At 42.8% G+C, this 15,459-nt stretch overlaps 1 protein-coding gene across 1 annotated transcript; it reads left to right on the top strand.

Moving 5' to 3' along the window:
• Nucleotides 1-1,215: 1,215 nt before the first annotated feature.
• Nucleotides 1,216-10,656, top strand: SFXN4 (sideroflexin 4; the record flags this gene model as incomplete). The annotated part of the gene is made up of 14 exons (XM_079535346.1): nt 1,216-1,254; nt 1,390-1,455; nt 2,658-2,732; nt 3,547-3,573; nt 3,669-3,723; nt 4,259-4,284; nt 4,897-4,947; nt 5,029-5,094; nt 5,197-5,265; nt 5,897-5,987; nt 7,198-7,313; nt 8,244-8,329; nt 9,349-9,463; nt 10,579-10,656. 14 exons carry the CDS (start codon nt 1,216-1,218, stop codon nt 10,654-10,656), a joined length of 960 nt encoding a protein of 319 aa, XP_079391472.1.
• Nucleotides 10,657-15,459: the final 4,803 nt, after the last annotated feature.

Here is a 15,459-nt window from a genome sequence, read left to right as displayed (position 1 = left end):
TACAGAAAACAGTTTTGACAGAGTTCTTTTAAAGTATTTTTTTTAGGGGATGAAAGGAATGTAACACGCACAAGAAAGTTTCTGTCCACAGTATAAGATCAAAGTATGTACAAATTAAATCTTGCCAAATACAAAATGTTAAAATACAGTGCAGCTACACAGGAGTGTTAACAGGTATTATGAGCTTGCATTCTGGCTAGGAGATAATTAAAAATTTGTACTGCGCTACTGTGCTTATGGGAGCTTGATAACAATCTTTCTTCATTTAAAGCCTTGTTTGTCTGCTTGAATCTGCCTCCAGAAAATGTAAAGGTCGATTGTAAATTGTACCATTTAAAAGAATATAGCATACCTGCATTCGTGGTACCATCAATAAATCCTAGTACTGACTTGCAGTAGCTGTCTTACTTTGCTTGCTTTCTGCTTCTCTCCCACATCATCATCTCTCTCTTCTGAGCAGCCTGCCATTGCATTTTGTGCCTTTGTTTGCAGCAGCCAGCTGTGCTGGCTTTGTGTGGGGGTGAGGAGGGATGCCGGACCAGTGGTGACAAGTGCTGTGAGGCTCACTTGGAGGCTGGTGTGCTGCTGCCACTGGAGGAACTGAAACGATTCTGAACAGGTTTCTCAGCATCTCCCCTTGTGAGCGGTGGGCAGAAGATAAAGGAACCAGCTGGCAAAGGCGCCAGTTCCCAAATTAGCCCTCTATTATAATAGAGTCAGTGCTGCAATGTAGCTGAAAGGAAGGAAAAACAGGGAAAGGCCACGTTGTGGGTCGCAGTACTTGCAAATACCTTTGCAGCACCAGCATTTTGGTTCAGTTTGTTATAAATCCCCAAGTACCCCTGCCGTTTTTCAATAAAACTCCTCTCCTGCACCTACCGTATGTGAAGCTGAGCCTCTGCGCTAACACAGGGCAACCTGACAGTGCTTTCGATGGCAGCTGTACGCGAGCTCCCATGGCTGGCGCGCCATTCTTCAGCAGGCCGCGTGGTTCCCTTCCCTCGGCTCGCTCCCTTTAACTTCCTGCACACACGCGGGCGTTTCTGACAGCCTCGCCGCTTTACCCCGCGCTCCCTTTGCTCAGAAGGACGGCGATCCGCCCGGAGCGGCAGCCGCTCCCGCCGCACCTCGGATCCCCGCAGCCCCGGCCGGGCCCGGGCGGAGCGTGCAGCGATCGGACCGTCCCCCGGCATCGCCTTCCGGTGCCGCGGCTCCATGGACGCCAACCTGCGGCTCTGGAGGGCTGAGGGCCCGGTGAGGCGGCGGGCAGCAGCAGGGCGAGCCGCGGGGCGTGGGACGGGACCGGGCGGGAGGAGGGAGAGGCCGCGGGGCTCCTCGGAACGGGCAGCGCGCCATTAACGGCGTCACCCACACGCGTGTCTCCTGCAGTCTTTTTGGCAGAGGCTTCTTCTGTGGGCGGATGTCTTAGACCCCCTGCACCTCCTGAAGTCCGCGGTGAGTGCTCCGTTCTGTCGGGTGTGCGCGGTGCTGCGCGCTGCAGAGCGCTCTGATGCTCCTTCACGTGTCCTTCAGAAGGGAATTCTGCCCGAGCGCGGCTCGTCTGCAGGCTCTCTGTAGCACAGAATGACTGCGAGACCAAGCGCCGGGTCCTGCGCTTCGGTGACATGCATCGCTGCAGGTTGGGGTTAGAGTGACTGGGAAGCTGCGCTGTGGAAAGGATCTGGAGGTGCTGGTTGATGCTCGGCTGAATGTGTGCCCAGGTGGCCGAGGAGGCCAGCGGCGTCCTGCCCAGAGCCAGCAGTAGTGCAGCCGGGAGCAGGAGGTGACCGTTCCTCTGGATTGGCACTGGTGGGGCTGCACCTCAGTGCTGCGCTCAGTTCTGGGCCCCTCACTACAACAAAGACATCAGGAGCCCGCAGGATGCTTGGAGATGGGCAACAGAGCTGTGAGGATCTGGAACTCAGATCTTGTGGGGAGCGGATGAGAGAATTGGGATGGTTTATTCTGGAGAAGAGGAGATCTCGTTGCACTCTACGTTGCCCTACAAGAAGGCTGTGGCAATAAGATGAGAGATGATGGCTTCCAGTTGTGCGAGGGGAGGTTCAGGTTAGGTAGCAGGAACAGTGTCCTTCTGTAGTTCCATCTGTGTTAGATATGACAGAGGAAATTTAATTTAATACTTGTACACTAAATATATGAACACCAAAGTAAACTTTGGTAGTACATTCAGGAATTTGGAGGGCTGAGATCACACCTCCTTGCATTAGGATACGCAGTTACACACAGAGATACGCCTGCTGAAGAAAACTCCAGTCATCTCATAAAGCCTCCTAGGAGACTTTCTGTTTAGACAGCTGTAGCAGAAATGCTAAGTCACAGCTTGAAGCAGTGATTGAGCACCTGGTGGAAGGCAGGGCCAGCCCAGGGGAGCTCAGGTGCATGCAGTGCAGCTGAGTGACTGGAAGGGACGGAGCCAGGATCCACTCCTTCCCAGCCCTCATTTAAGGGTTGGCAGTGGAGTTTGCCAGCATACTTCATTGTTGCTTTCATTACTCTTGTGAGGGATGGGTGTACTGGCTTGATGTCGCAGGTTTGTGTTTATAGTATCACAGCTGATATGCTGTACTCTAGACTATTGAAATCTGAGTTATTTTTTTGTTTGTTTGCTTTTTTTTTTTTTTTTTTCTTTAATACAGGATGAAATAAGAAGAGCCCGGTTATTATTAGAAAACAATGAAAAGACCCAAAGTGAGCCCCTACAGAATCATCAGGTATCTTGGAGCACAGCTGATAGAAAATAGAGATGTCTTTTTTTCATGATTGAAATACTTGATGTTAGTGTAAGATCAGACAGAATATTGAGATTCGGTAACAAGGGATACTACAAGAAAACCTCTTTACAACAGAAATGTTTCTATAATGTGGAAGGAATTTCTTTGGATGACCGCTGTCAAATTTCAGTGTAATCATTTTGGAGAACATGCAAAACGTGCAAAATACTTACAGAGCGCATTTTGAGTTTTTGGTGTTGTGTCATCATACAGAGCGCAGGTTGGTTTGGTTTCACCTCTCATGAAATGAGCAGTAGCAGTACCGGGGGGGAAAACCTCCTCATGGAGTTGCTGGGGGGAAGTGCTGAATTTGCTTCATTAGAAGGGTCTTGCTTTTGTTTCAGTGGAGACTCTGCTGTACCCACATGGCATTTTGTACCCTGTGTGGCAGAGCCTGAAAGGAGAACCGAAATATTCAGTGGTGGTAGAAAAGCCCAAGTCTTAACAATAAGTCTTTAGGCTTTTAGCCATATTTAAGTGTTGTTATTTTCTGTTCTGAATACTGGCTTATTTAAAATTTACTTGCTATTCTGTCATAGTATGCGTTTAGTATTAATAGCATATGAGATGTGACTAGATTATATTCAGCAAAGTATGTGGGGAGAAATGTTAGGGAAAAAATTAAAGGGATGTGAACACACAACACTTCATAAAAGTGAGTTATCAGAAAAAAATGATGTAGTAAATTTAGAAACAAGATTTCAGTCATGCTTTTTGAAAGCTTCATTACTAACCTGATTCTCAAATTATTTAGACAAAACAAGCCTTCCTGCTGAGCCTGGTAAGTTTCCAAATGACTTAGAAATCAATTTTCTTTTCTTTCTTATTTAAGTATGGAACAGGTGGTCTAATTTTTTTTTTTTTTCTTCTTCTAAGGCCAGTGTGCATCCTGATACAGGCAGGATAATTCCTGTTTTCTTCAGACCTCCAGGTGAGCTTCCTTCAGAGAAGCACGTAACTAAAGCATCAGTGGGGATGGCAGATAGTAAATATTCCATGCAATACCACGCAGTAGTGCTCTTCTCTGTATGGGAACCAAGTGGACTATTATGCCTGTTAGTTGCACTCTTAATTTTTGAAGACTTATTTATTCCTATGGTCTGCTTGAAAATAAACATTCTTCTATGAGCACTCATGGCTGTGGCAGCCTTTGTTGCCAGTATCTCTTTGAGTAGTCATGCAGTTTGTTGGTCATACAGTTTCCAAGTGGCTGTTGTGATTGGGGTTCATGGGGACTCCTTTTGGCTACAAGCCAAGACCAGATGCTTTCATTTCTTGAATGAGGAATGAGAGACAAAGGCTATCATTGTTTTTCACATTTATTTGATGAACAAGTGTTTTATTGACAGCTGAAACTAAAGGAGGGGGGAGCTAGGAAATTTTCTGTTTAAAATATATAAATAAATGAATTCAATCTGGACTTGCAGTAGTTACTGTTACTAAAATAAAGGTTTCTTTCTTTTTAGCTTTCCTGCCTGTAACTCTTCCACTGGTAAGTAACAATGAGAAGTACCAGTGCACCACTTGGCTTACATTTTCCAGAGCTAAATTCTTGAGAAAGGGAATGGGAAGTTTTAGGCTTCTCAGCTGTGTTTTCTTTGAGGATGCTTCACACTTACAGCTTGGTGAGACCTCAGGGAAGGTCTGATGGTCTTATTCTCTATCTGATTTGGAGAAGGAGTTGGGAAGTAACTACTAAAATGTTAACAGGAGGTCTGTTACATCTAGTATTTACATAAATAAAACCTGTCAGTCCCTGACTCCTTTATTTCTTTAATTACATCTGTAGTATCAAACTTATTCTATTTAAACTTCACAGGCACAAATACAACTTTTATTTTGAGTAAGAAAGCATCTTACACAGAGTGATTAAAACAATTGAGCGTCTATGTTTTATGTTGGGTAGACAAAGTGAGTATATCACATCTGTTTCAAGAAAGCGTGTTAGCCTAAAGTCAAGGTAAATGGCTTCTGGCACTCACTGGAGCCTTTGGCACTGCCACAACCAGTCACACAGCAGCACACTTCATGCTGTAGGCAGCCACTGCTCACCAACAGCTGCTAGATTCATCAGACTAATTTTCCTGTGGGGTTTTTCTCTTAGGTCATGTCTTCGTCGCTTCAGCTGCAGGCAAAACAGATTTTTCTTTGTCAGGTAACTGCCTCTTCCTACGTTTACAAGTCGTCTTGTCTCTGTTCCAAATTCATTTTTGCTTATAATCTCTCCTTTCTGCAGTTCGCGTTTCATGCATACACCACAGGATTTACCCTGTTAAATGGAAATTGTACCACTAAGGATGAAGTACGTATTTATTTTTATTTTGGGGATCATTTTCATTACACAGGACCGTTTTGAAAGTGATTCACAAGTGTACTCATGTAGTCATGTTTCTTCTGTCCTTAGGAGAACTCGCTTCACCAAAAGCAAATCTTGCTTGGTGTGGGGGCCGTTTCCTATGCAGCACTTCTGGGTGTATGTATTTGTTTATGATTGCTTTCTGGATAATATCTCCTGAGAAGGCCCTGAGATAACCACACTGCCACAATCCTTCAGAATAGCCCTGTAAAGCTCTACTCTGATGTCTTCCTCAAGAACAACTGAGAACAAGAATTTTCATCCATCAGCCTATGTCTTACTCAGCTTCCTCTGTTGCTTCCTGTGATGTCCTTCTTAATTTTCCTTTTAACACTACTAGAGAATGGGTGGTGAGAGGAAGTGACCAGAGTTTACAAACACAGAGTAACTCTATGTGTTGCTGTAGTTGCTGTCTCATATTGTGCTGTCAAAGATAACTGTCTCGCTCTAAACAGCTGGTAAAATTGGTCCAAGTCTCTGTGTTCATACTACTGTCACATGTAACAATGCTTAGTAGTTTTTATTATATTGTTTTATAGATTTTCTTATAGAAATGTGTGATCACAAAAACCTTTAGTAACTAGAAAGCATATCTATTTTGTTGAAATATTAAATCACATAATTTGCTTGGTTTTATAGATGGTATCTAAGTACCAAGTTGCAGAATTATTTTCCTAGGCTGTTGCACATACTGAAAAACTGTACATTCTTTCTAATAGAAAGTGCTTGTTTCCTCCCAATGCATTAGGCTTTTCCTTTTTACTTTATGGACCGGTACACGTTGAAGAGCCCAGTAACAAATCTAGTTGTCAAAAGGCTTCTACCTGCTCCTCTTTTAGGTGAGTAAACAGGAATTATTCATTATGTAGCAGATCTGAGGGCTGTTTGCTGCCTCAGTCTGACAGTAGCATTTTCTTGCCCTTGCATGGATGCTGTCTATTACCCCCTTCTTTGACTGCCTTTGCTGGGTACTGTCCTTCTGTTAATTCCCTTTATGGGAATTAGCACTCACTGATCAGGGCAGCAACATTTATTTGATGCATACTGATTGTCACTTCTAGAAGTGCAGAGCAACTTCCTGATTTTTGTATGCGTGACATACAACTATTTCTGTGAAGCAATACAGGGATGCAGTTGAGTTTTGATTTGCCTGGATGAACTTGGATATTATTCCTGAATCTACCCGGACTGCCAGGAGGGATCAGTGCAGTAGCACTGGAGCTGGTGGCACATAGGTGCCCTGTTGTGGCACATAGGTGACACCAGAGTGCAGCACAGCTCTAGCTGTGCACTGGCATAGTTTCCTACTCATGTTGTGGCTGCTGCTGGCTGTGTAGCTGCTGGCTGTGTATGAAGAGAGAGTGGTTACATTAACCTTGTGAGGGAACGAGACCCATTTTAAAATGTGCTTCCGTTTTCTGAAATGGAGAGAGAAACCTGAGGGTTATTGATTATTATTATCCAGCATTTGAAAAATGCCATGTTTTACACTGATGTCTTTATTAGTTTTTGGCAGAGCTGCTCAATAAAGAGAGAAATCTTCTATTTCAAACAAGGTCAGTTTGGCAGACTGTACTGTTATGCTTAGATCTTAGTTAGAAGGGAAAACCACATAGATTAACTCCTTTAATACAGCCTTTAAAAGTGCCAGTGGTTTTGGTTTGTGTTTTCAGTGGCTGATTGTGGGTGGATGATCGATTGATTGATCATCTACAAGCATCTTGTGGAGTTAGATCTGGAGGAGACCAAAATGTTCTCATCTAGGATCCATCTGGGGCTCTGTCAGACGTGACTGAGACATACAATGACATAATGGAACATCTTTGTCCATAATAACAATGCATCTTTTGGGAATGATGCCTTAACGTTTTTCTCGAGCTTCTGAAACAAGAATTAAGATCTCAGTTAGATTTTATGGGGAAATCTCTTCCTAAGCAGCCAGGTAATTCATTTGTGAACTGTTGAACTGGAAATACGAAATGTACACAATATAGTTATTGAGATACCCTCACTGGATCTTCTAAAGCAAAATCCTTTTTAACTCTGCAGGCTTGATGAATGCTTTTACTGTGGTAGCAGTGAGAAGCGCAGAATTTGAGAATGGAATTGAAGTGATGGACAGGAATGGCAAGGTTGTAGGAGTGTCAAAGAAGGCTGGTGAGAAGGTAGGCAAGGTGTGGGAGGCCTCTCTTGACTTGCCTTTCATTTCCTCCTTACATCTAAACATTGTGGTGAGAGACAGTTTGCTGTACTAAACTGAGGAATCCCACATCAGGTACTGAATGTTGGACTGGGCTTGGGCTAGGAACCAGGCTGGCATCTGTCTTGTGTCCCAAGGGTAGGCAGCTTCCCCAGGCCAATGTACCAAGCACCAGAGTTAAACCACAGAACACCAGCACAGGCTTTTCTGCTTTCCAGCTCACCTCGGAAGGAGGCAAGACTGCTCAAGTTTCTTCTGACAGCACACCTCAGAGAAAAGCTCTTTATAGTAAATAGTACATGCGTCATCCAGAGCAGGAATACTGTTTAAAGGCTCTGCCTCTCAAAGGGTAACTTCTTGATCTGCAATGTGATGATGCATTTTATGCTCAAGCTTCAGTTGCTGACCATTCTGGTTCTGTATTTTCTGCTTTCTTTGATCGTCTAAAGAAATTAAACAAAGATTCATATTTGTGTGCTGTCAGTGACCTTCCTTTTCTATGCATTAGAGGAGGAAAAAGCTAAGTGAGCATAAGGATCTGTGAAGAGCTACAGAGAGAATTTTTCACGCAAGGTAGTTAGCATGTCCAGAGAGTATGACCAGTCAGAAAGAGTTCAGCATTACTTTAAAAACAAAAAAAAAAAGTAGATCTGAATTGGAGAACTCAATACAGCTTTGTTAAGGAGTTTCTTAGTCACATATGGAGCACTTTCCATATGTGGGAGTTTAGTTTCCATTCAATCAATTCTCCAACAAATGATCTTTATCCTTCACTTCCTTGTTGTTTGAAATTGCAGAGTACGAGGCAAAATTACTCACAGAAACATGTGGTATTTGAGGCCATAGTGACCACTGTTTTAATGACTTTTTGTTGTTGTTGTTGCCCTTCCTGGAGGCCGTTAAAGAAACAGCATTATCAAGAGGAATCTTGTTTGGGACAACATTCTTCCTGCCAGCTGCACTTATGCACTTTGTGGAAAGGTAAGAGATATTTCAAAAGAGTTGGATGTGCTTGGTCAATGTGTGTTCTGATGTTTAGTCTGGCTGTTACTGCTTGCCTACTTTTTCTTTTGGTTCCGGGATACCAATTGCCTTGGAGGACTAGGTGGGAGGCTTCTGTTCAGATAGTGATTAATTTAGGTAAATCAGTGAGCCTTATATCAGCATCTGTGTTTTGATGGCTTGCAGAAAGTTGTCTCTATGAGCATTTCCTTTGTTCTCCCATTTGTCTGTGCTCTCCCAGCACCGAGGTTCCATAACTGTGGTTGGAGTTGCAATGCCTGGTGTCAAGGTTGTTCATTGCACTTAGCTTAGACATTTCTGAAGAGATAATATTTGAATTTTCAGTTAAAACTAGATGCCCACTTGGCAAATAGCCATCCATACACTGTAATACATTTTCTTTGTTTTGCAACGTGTAGAAACTTTATTTCATAAGAATAACTCATTGTATGCTATATCAGAACTTTTAATCTGCCCTGAACTTTTGATGGGAGTTGTCTGTGCTATGTAAAAGTACTGGTGATTTTGCACTGCCTAAATAAATTCTCTGTCCCCTGTGTTAAGTTAATGGACTTCTATTATCAGAAGACATTAAAAAAATAAATAAAAAATTGAGTAATGTTGTACAAGGCAAGGTAGGATTGCCAAAAGGAAATAAGTCTGAAAGGAATGAGGATATTCCAAGAAAAATCTTCATCAAAGGACTGAAACACTTGAAGACGTGAATGCACCTTCACTTGCTTTGTCATTTTGATCTTGCTGCTTATTTCCTCAATCTTACATTGTTACTTAAGGCCTGCAAAATGCTGCAGTTGAATATGAAGCAAAGAACAGGAAGTTAGGATTAAAACCATAGGAGATAAGGATTACATGTTTAGGATTCATAAGCCTAGGTTATTGCTTTTCTACAGTTTAGCTACTAAAACAGCACCTTGGTCTCGTTGTCAGGTTATTTTTCAAGGCCAAAGAGATATTTATCTTTTCAATGTCTTTGGCAGAGCGAACACTACAAGAACTCCACGTGCTTTGGCTTCACTGAGGATGCTTCTGATTATGGCAGTGCTGGCAGGGATGTTACCAATTTCACTTGGCATCTTCCCGCAGTGTGGTGAGGTAAGTCCTTTGAAATAAACTGGTTTAGGATTATTGTTATATTAAACAGTCATTTTGCGTTTCCAGTCAGTGATTTTTAAGGCCACATAACAAAAATCAGTAGTGTTTAAATGGTTAGTGCATCTAAAAGGGGGCAGCAAAGAATCTGCCCATATACTACACAGAGGCTTACAGGACTTGCTGTGCCAGGATTGCTTGTATGTCACTTAAATTTCATCTGAAAAGTGTAGATGTATCACTTGCACAACAGTCTGAAGCAAGCAAGGTCAGGAGAGCTGCCTTGCAGATTACACTCAAGGGTCTCCTGGTGCTTTTCAATCCTGCTGGAGAGAGCAAGGGTTGAGATGATAATCTTTATTTTCAGTAGAAGTCAGTACCAGTCAGAGAGGTAAACCAACTCAGGTAGAATCTCTTCAGCCTGCCTTACTGAACCGTGAGGTGTGTAACCTGTTCCTGGGGCAACCTGCTGACAGGTTTTAAAGGGAGGAACTGGGCACTGGAACCTTGGGGGTTGGAAAAGGACAAGTGAGAGAAGAGCTTGGGTTTTCTTTCTGAGTTTCCTCTCCCTTAAAGCAGTGTGAATATTCTCAGAAAATCACAGCTGGGGCTCTTGTAATTGCCAGTGTTTGTTCTTACTGGCCTAAAAATACTGGCATCTTATTATTTTTAGGGATTTCTCAATCTGTTGCAGCAACAAGGGTAAACCAGATGAAAGTGAGGGGATTTATAAGAAACTCTGTGCTGAAAACGTGGCTAGTTGTTTCTTCTTGAGTTTCCTAATTGCTCAGTCCCTGATAGAAGATCCCCCTTAGTGAGTCACCCAAATACAATCAGCAAAGATAATATCGCTAGAGCTGTGTTTAGATCTTGGGAATACCTCTAGCTTTAAATAAAACACATTTCCTCTTTTGTGTTTGTATATTTAGAAACATCAGAGAAGAGAAAGAAACAGAAAACCATATAACAAACAAAGAGACCCATGAAAACCAAAACAAACACAAATTACATCTTACTCTTGCTTCTGAATACAGTGCTTTGGCTTGGGCAAAGTTCAATACAGTAGTGAAGACTTACCAGGATATGATGGTGTTCATTCTGTTTTTTGTATATTTCAGATAAAACGAGAAGAACTTGAAGCAGAAATTCTGTCATCTACAGAAGAAACAGTATTATTCTACAATAGAGGAATTTAGAGATTGGCTTTTGTATGTAAATGTGGGTTTTGATTAAAGTGAATTCTGAATCTCTCAACAAATTCAGTCAACAGCAGTGACTGAACGAATCATGAATTTGTGGTGGCACACAAACTAGAGCTGGTGTACAAACAGGCAGGCACTGCAAAATGGTTTTGCAAGCCAAGTCCTCCAAAGAAGTATGTGCACATAACTTAATGCTGTAAACATGATCTGTACCAGAGAACATTGTTCTAACATCTCAAACTGTTTTGTATGCTTTCTCACACAGTTGATTTCTTGATTAAAGGACTGATCAGTTGATACAAGACTTTATTATTTGACTGTGTTGCTATAGCTTTTGACACATTGCTTTCCAGGAACACAATTGTAAAGGCAGTACTATCACGAGTCCTTTGGAGAAAGTCAAGCTGGTTCTTTGCAGAAAGCTTTTTACAATTTCATTGTATTTAGGAATGCTTACTTCAAGCAGTGAGACACGAATAAGTCAAACCTTGAAGTGACATTAGGCAAAGCACCCCGACAGCAATGTTACTCTAGTTGAATGGAGTTGCTGAAGAACTGTTCAAAAATTGCGTGTCAAAACAGGTTTCAGAGCAACTCCTAATTTTCTCAACATCCTTGAAGGAGTTGTGAGGCCTGAGCCCTCTGAGCTTTAAAATTCGTGGGTTTTTTTTTCCACTGAAGGCCAAGGGAAGTCCTGTGACTTCACAGCAAACAATGAGGAATCTCCATTTCTGCAGGTTGGCTGCTGATCCAAACTAAAAAGCTGTCTTTTAAGATGTAGCATAAGGATTATCAGCCTGGTGATCTGTGCAGCAATAGCAGATGTTAGCAAAGAGAGCTGACAATGCTGGATATAAAAACAGGTGGAATACATGTCCAAAAGCACGTGTGAAAGATGATGAGTTTGGCAGAGGGGTAATCTGCCTTCAGTGCTGGGCTGTAGGCTGTCCCATTGACCCTTGGAGTAGAATTCAAGGCTAGCAGCAGATAGACTCATGGAAGCTTCAGCTCAGTGCTCTGTGGTTATCCATAAAGCAAACAGTCTCAGAAATTAAAGCGGGCAATGAGTTATCAGGGAAAAGCTCCAGAAAGTCAAACTTCAGTTAGAAGCTAAACCTAAAACCCTGCTATTAAAATTTCAGAACTCCACTAACTGAAGTAACTGGAACTCATGTTTAAAATAAGCATTTCCATGAAAACAGAATCCGTTAAGGATTATTAAATTAATGGAAATTAGACTAAAGCAAGACAAAGTTCAGAAAGTCAGTACTACTGGAGAGCAGAAGGGGTAACAGGGGTTTGCCTGCTCTTGCTTTCCTGTTGTGTCTGCTTCTGGTGGCCACGGGGCTGAGACATTTGTCTGAAAACAGCTTTGGTCTGACACAGCACAGGTGCTGTTATGCTGCTTGCTGTTGTGACTCTCCTCCTAGGGAACAAAATAGAAGAAAGCTCCACAACTGGTAGGAGACCGAGTGGTGCTGATAACCATGGGTGGGGTCATAGCAGAAATAGATTTAAGGTCATGGGAGCTGTAATTTAAGGCACTCCTAAGGCTCTGCGTGACAAGGACAAGCTATGCACCAAGTAATGTAATTAATGATCACTTCGACAGATATTTTCACAAGTACTACCTTCAGTGTTTGTAGTAAACTTCCTCAGAGTGCATTAAATGCTATCCCATTGCTGTAGGATTAGATTTATTTTCTTGGTGTGAGGAAAGCAATAGCTCCCCACTCTTAGTCCCTACAGGAAGACAGCAGCATAGAGCAAAGTAAGGAAAAAGAGTAGGCCTGCTTTCTTGCAGGAAAAGAAGGGTGCTGTGCTTTTGCCACAAAACAAAAGCAGGAAGTATGGTTTTCAATTCAGCTTTTGTGCAAGTTCTGCCTTTCTGAGTCTTCCCCTCTCAATTTAACTCCAGTGAAAGGTCGGGCAAGGAAACAAAGGAGGGGAGCAGGAACACATCCGATGGACCTGAAACTTCAGGGGAGCACACTGTAAAGCTGTTTCAGGAAGGTGGTATGGCTACAATTTGCAAGTTAACAGAGAAAGATACCTTAGAAGTTCATTTACACCTACTGACTCAAAAGTCCCATGAGGCCCAAAATAAATAACCCAAATCTTTATATTCGTGCTCCTGAATACAGTACTTGCCTTGTGGGTCACGTTTTTAGGTACATAAAAGCCCATTGGGTCAAGAACACAGCAACAGTTGCTCTGGATCAGCCCAAAGGTCCTTCTGGCCATATGTCACCACCAACAGCAGCCAAAGGAAGATGCAGGAAGAAAAGAATGCATCAAGTTCAGCACTCCCAAGCTGGGAAGGCACTAAGGGAAAGGCTTGTCCTGTTCCTTTTCCCACCTCCTGGCTGCTCTGGGATGTTGTGCAGAGGCTTAGGAGCAGGCTTATAGTCCAGCCTGCCTCCCACAAGCAATGATGTGCTGGTCTCCTTCAAAATCTTTAACTAGCACAGCTACTATCCTACAGTTAAATTCTCTAAAATCCCATTTCTCTATTAATCCTATTTCAGTAAGATTGGGAAGACAAACCTCGAGGGAGTCTAATGCTGTTGGTAAACATTAATTGATACTCCAAGGAAAGCTCATACCTCCCCTCATTTAAAAACAAACATCCGTGTCAGACTGGATAAAGTAAGCAGTTGTTCTGTAAAGCACAATGGAATCAAAGCAAAAGCAAAACAATCCACAATAGAGCAAAACCTACAAATCTGAAGATAACACATTCATCAGCTGGGTTGTCACGGTAACTAGACAAGCCATAAATTGTCTGGCACCCCACTTGGAAGCAAATTAATGTCATCACATCTCTGTGAGTAAGGTTTATGGAATAAGTCCAGTAATAACGTCTGTTATTACAGCTGCCCATTATTAGTGAATGCTCGAGTTGTTTGCTGTATTAAACACAACCCCCTTGGAGTTGTTAGACATATCTTCTCTTTCCCTCATTCTCAGAAATGTTTCCATTTCCCTAATCAGAATTTTCTGGAAGACAGAGGCAAGCACCTGACATCTAGATTGGCAGCCTGGGTGATTCAGCTGTTTCCCACATCAAGGTAGGCAAAATACATTGCTGACAAGGCCCTGGCTTCCTTGATCTTGAAATGAAAACATGAGACTGGGACTAGAAGCAGCTGGACCAGACACCTGGTATGCGAGGGGACCAAGATGGGACAAGCAGCAGTGCATTATATTTGAGGGACTGAAGAACAGAGTCAGCACCCACAGCTTTATGACTTGGAATAGATTAACAGCACACCAGCACAAGACAGGTCTGCTTTCAGCATTGCTGCCTCCTGCTTTCAGCATCGGCTGCTGTCTTAAGTGGCAATGTAGTAGTGGAACCAGTTTAAGGTGTGGTAAACTAGAGTAGATGGGAGCTTTCAGCTTCAAGGAAAACCTAAGTCTCAGTGCAATATGCTGACAGTTCCCCACCTACCCAGCTTGTCATCCTGAAATTCAGGAATATATAATGAAGCTTCAGTGTCATTTTAAAGTAGCTTCAAAGAAATAAAACGTCAGACACTCCTACTGTTGGAAATACTGAGATCAAAGCATTTCCTCTGTTGGAGCTGGTGTCCCTGTGGTTATCCTACAAGTCTGTAACATTGCCATGCTTTTCCCTGGAGGTCGTAGGGGAGGAAGGAAAGAAGCAGGTAAGGAGGGAATCCTGCACTGCTCTGCAGCTGCTTCCCTACCAGCAACACCACACGCTGTGCAGCTCAGAAAAGCACTGTGGTCCCATCTTTGGAGTCTCCACAGAAATTCTAAAGACATCTTGTGCCACTCCTTCCCAGGTTACTCAGCATTACATTGCTCCCGTTCAGAACATTCCCCCCAATATTTGCCTGCAGAAGAATTATGGAAACCAGTTTATCCCAGGAACCAAAACCACAAGGATGACAGCACTAGAAATTACACACATTTTGCCTTGAAGGACTAACTTAATTAGCAAAACTGCAACCAGAAGGATTGGTTACTAATCCTGCTCTCCCTTGTAGGCTTTTGGCTTTGTTCACCATCTACCATTGTTTTTGCAAGCGTAGTGGAGATATGATGAGATTATACAGTACAGAAATCACAAGGGCAATGGGTAAGGCACAGAGCACGTTTTCTCCCTCCTCACCTGAGGAAGGAACTGCACTGCAACTTCCAAGAATCAGAAAGCCTTACTTTTGGCCAAGTGCTGCACGCCTTTGGGAGCAGCATCTCTCAGCAAATCAACAGGAACCATCGGTCATCATTTCACACTGATCCAAGGACAGAGAGGCAGTAAGACGAGAAGGTCTGCATGAAAATTTCATCTTGCACAGTCTTTGCTTCTAGGAGGAGGAAGTAAAACTGTCATCTGACTGTTCCCTACCGACAGCAGCACACCCAAGTCTCAGCTGGTGTGCATCCTAGGCAGAGAATAAGCCGAAACTTCTCCCTGACCTTCCAGACTGAAGTTTTATTCCAACGTGCTCCTGGGAAGAAACAATTATCAAGAAAATCTAAGCAGATTAGGACTATTCTCTCAAAGTGCTGAAGCTGAGGGAAGCCAGTACTTTTTATTTTATATTTTAAACCAGGACAACCAATAGAAGATGATAAAACTGTTTGAAGTTGTAGCAGTAGTGCATTTTCCACCCAAGCAGCAGCCTCATTTCCAACCCCAGCATTGCACAACCAAGAGCTACAGCTTGTGAGCGCTCAGAAATAAATTCACATAAATTAAAGGCTAGGCTGGTCAGGATTGTTGTTTTTAATAAGCATAAGCATGCTATGAGTCCAGTTCTTTAA

The sequence above is a fragment of the Tetrao urogallus genome (genome assembly GCF_951394365.1).
Source record: "Tetrao urogallus genome assembly, chromosome: 5".
Classification (NCBI taxonomy): domain Eukaryota; kingdom Metazoa; phylum Chordata; class Aves; order Galliformes; family Phasianidae; genus Tetrao; species Tetrao urogallus.
Note: the sequence above shows the minus strand (reverse complement) of the source record. Positions and strands in the feature narration are given on the sequence as shown.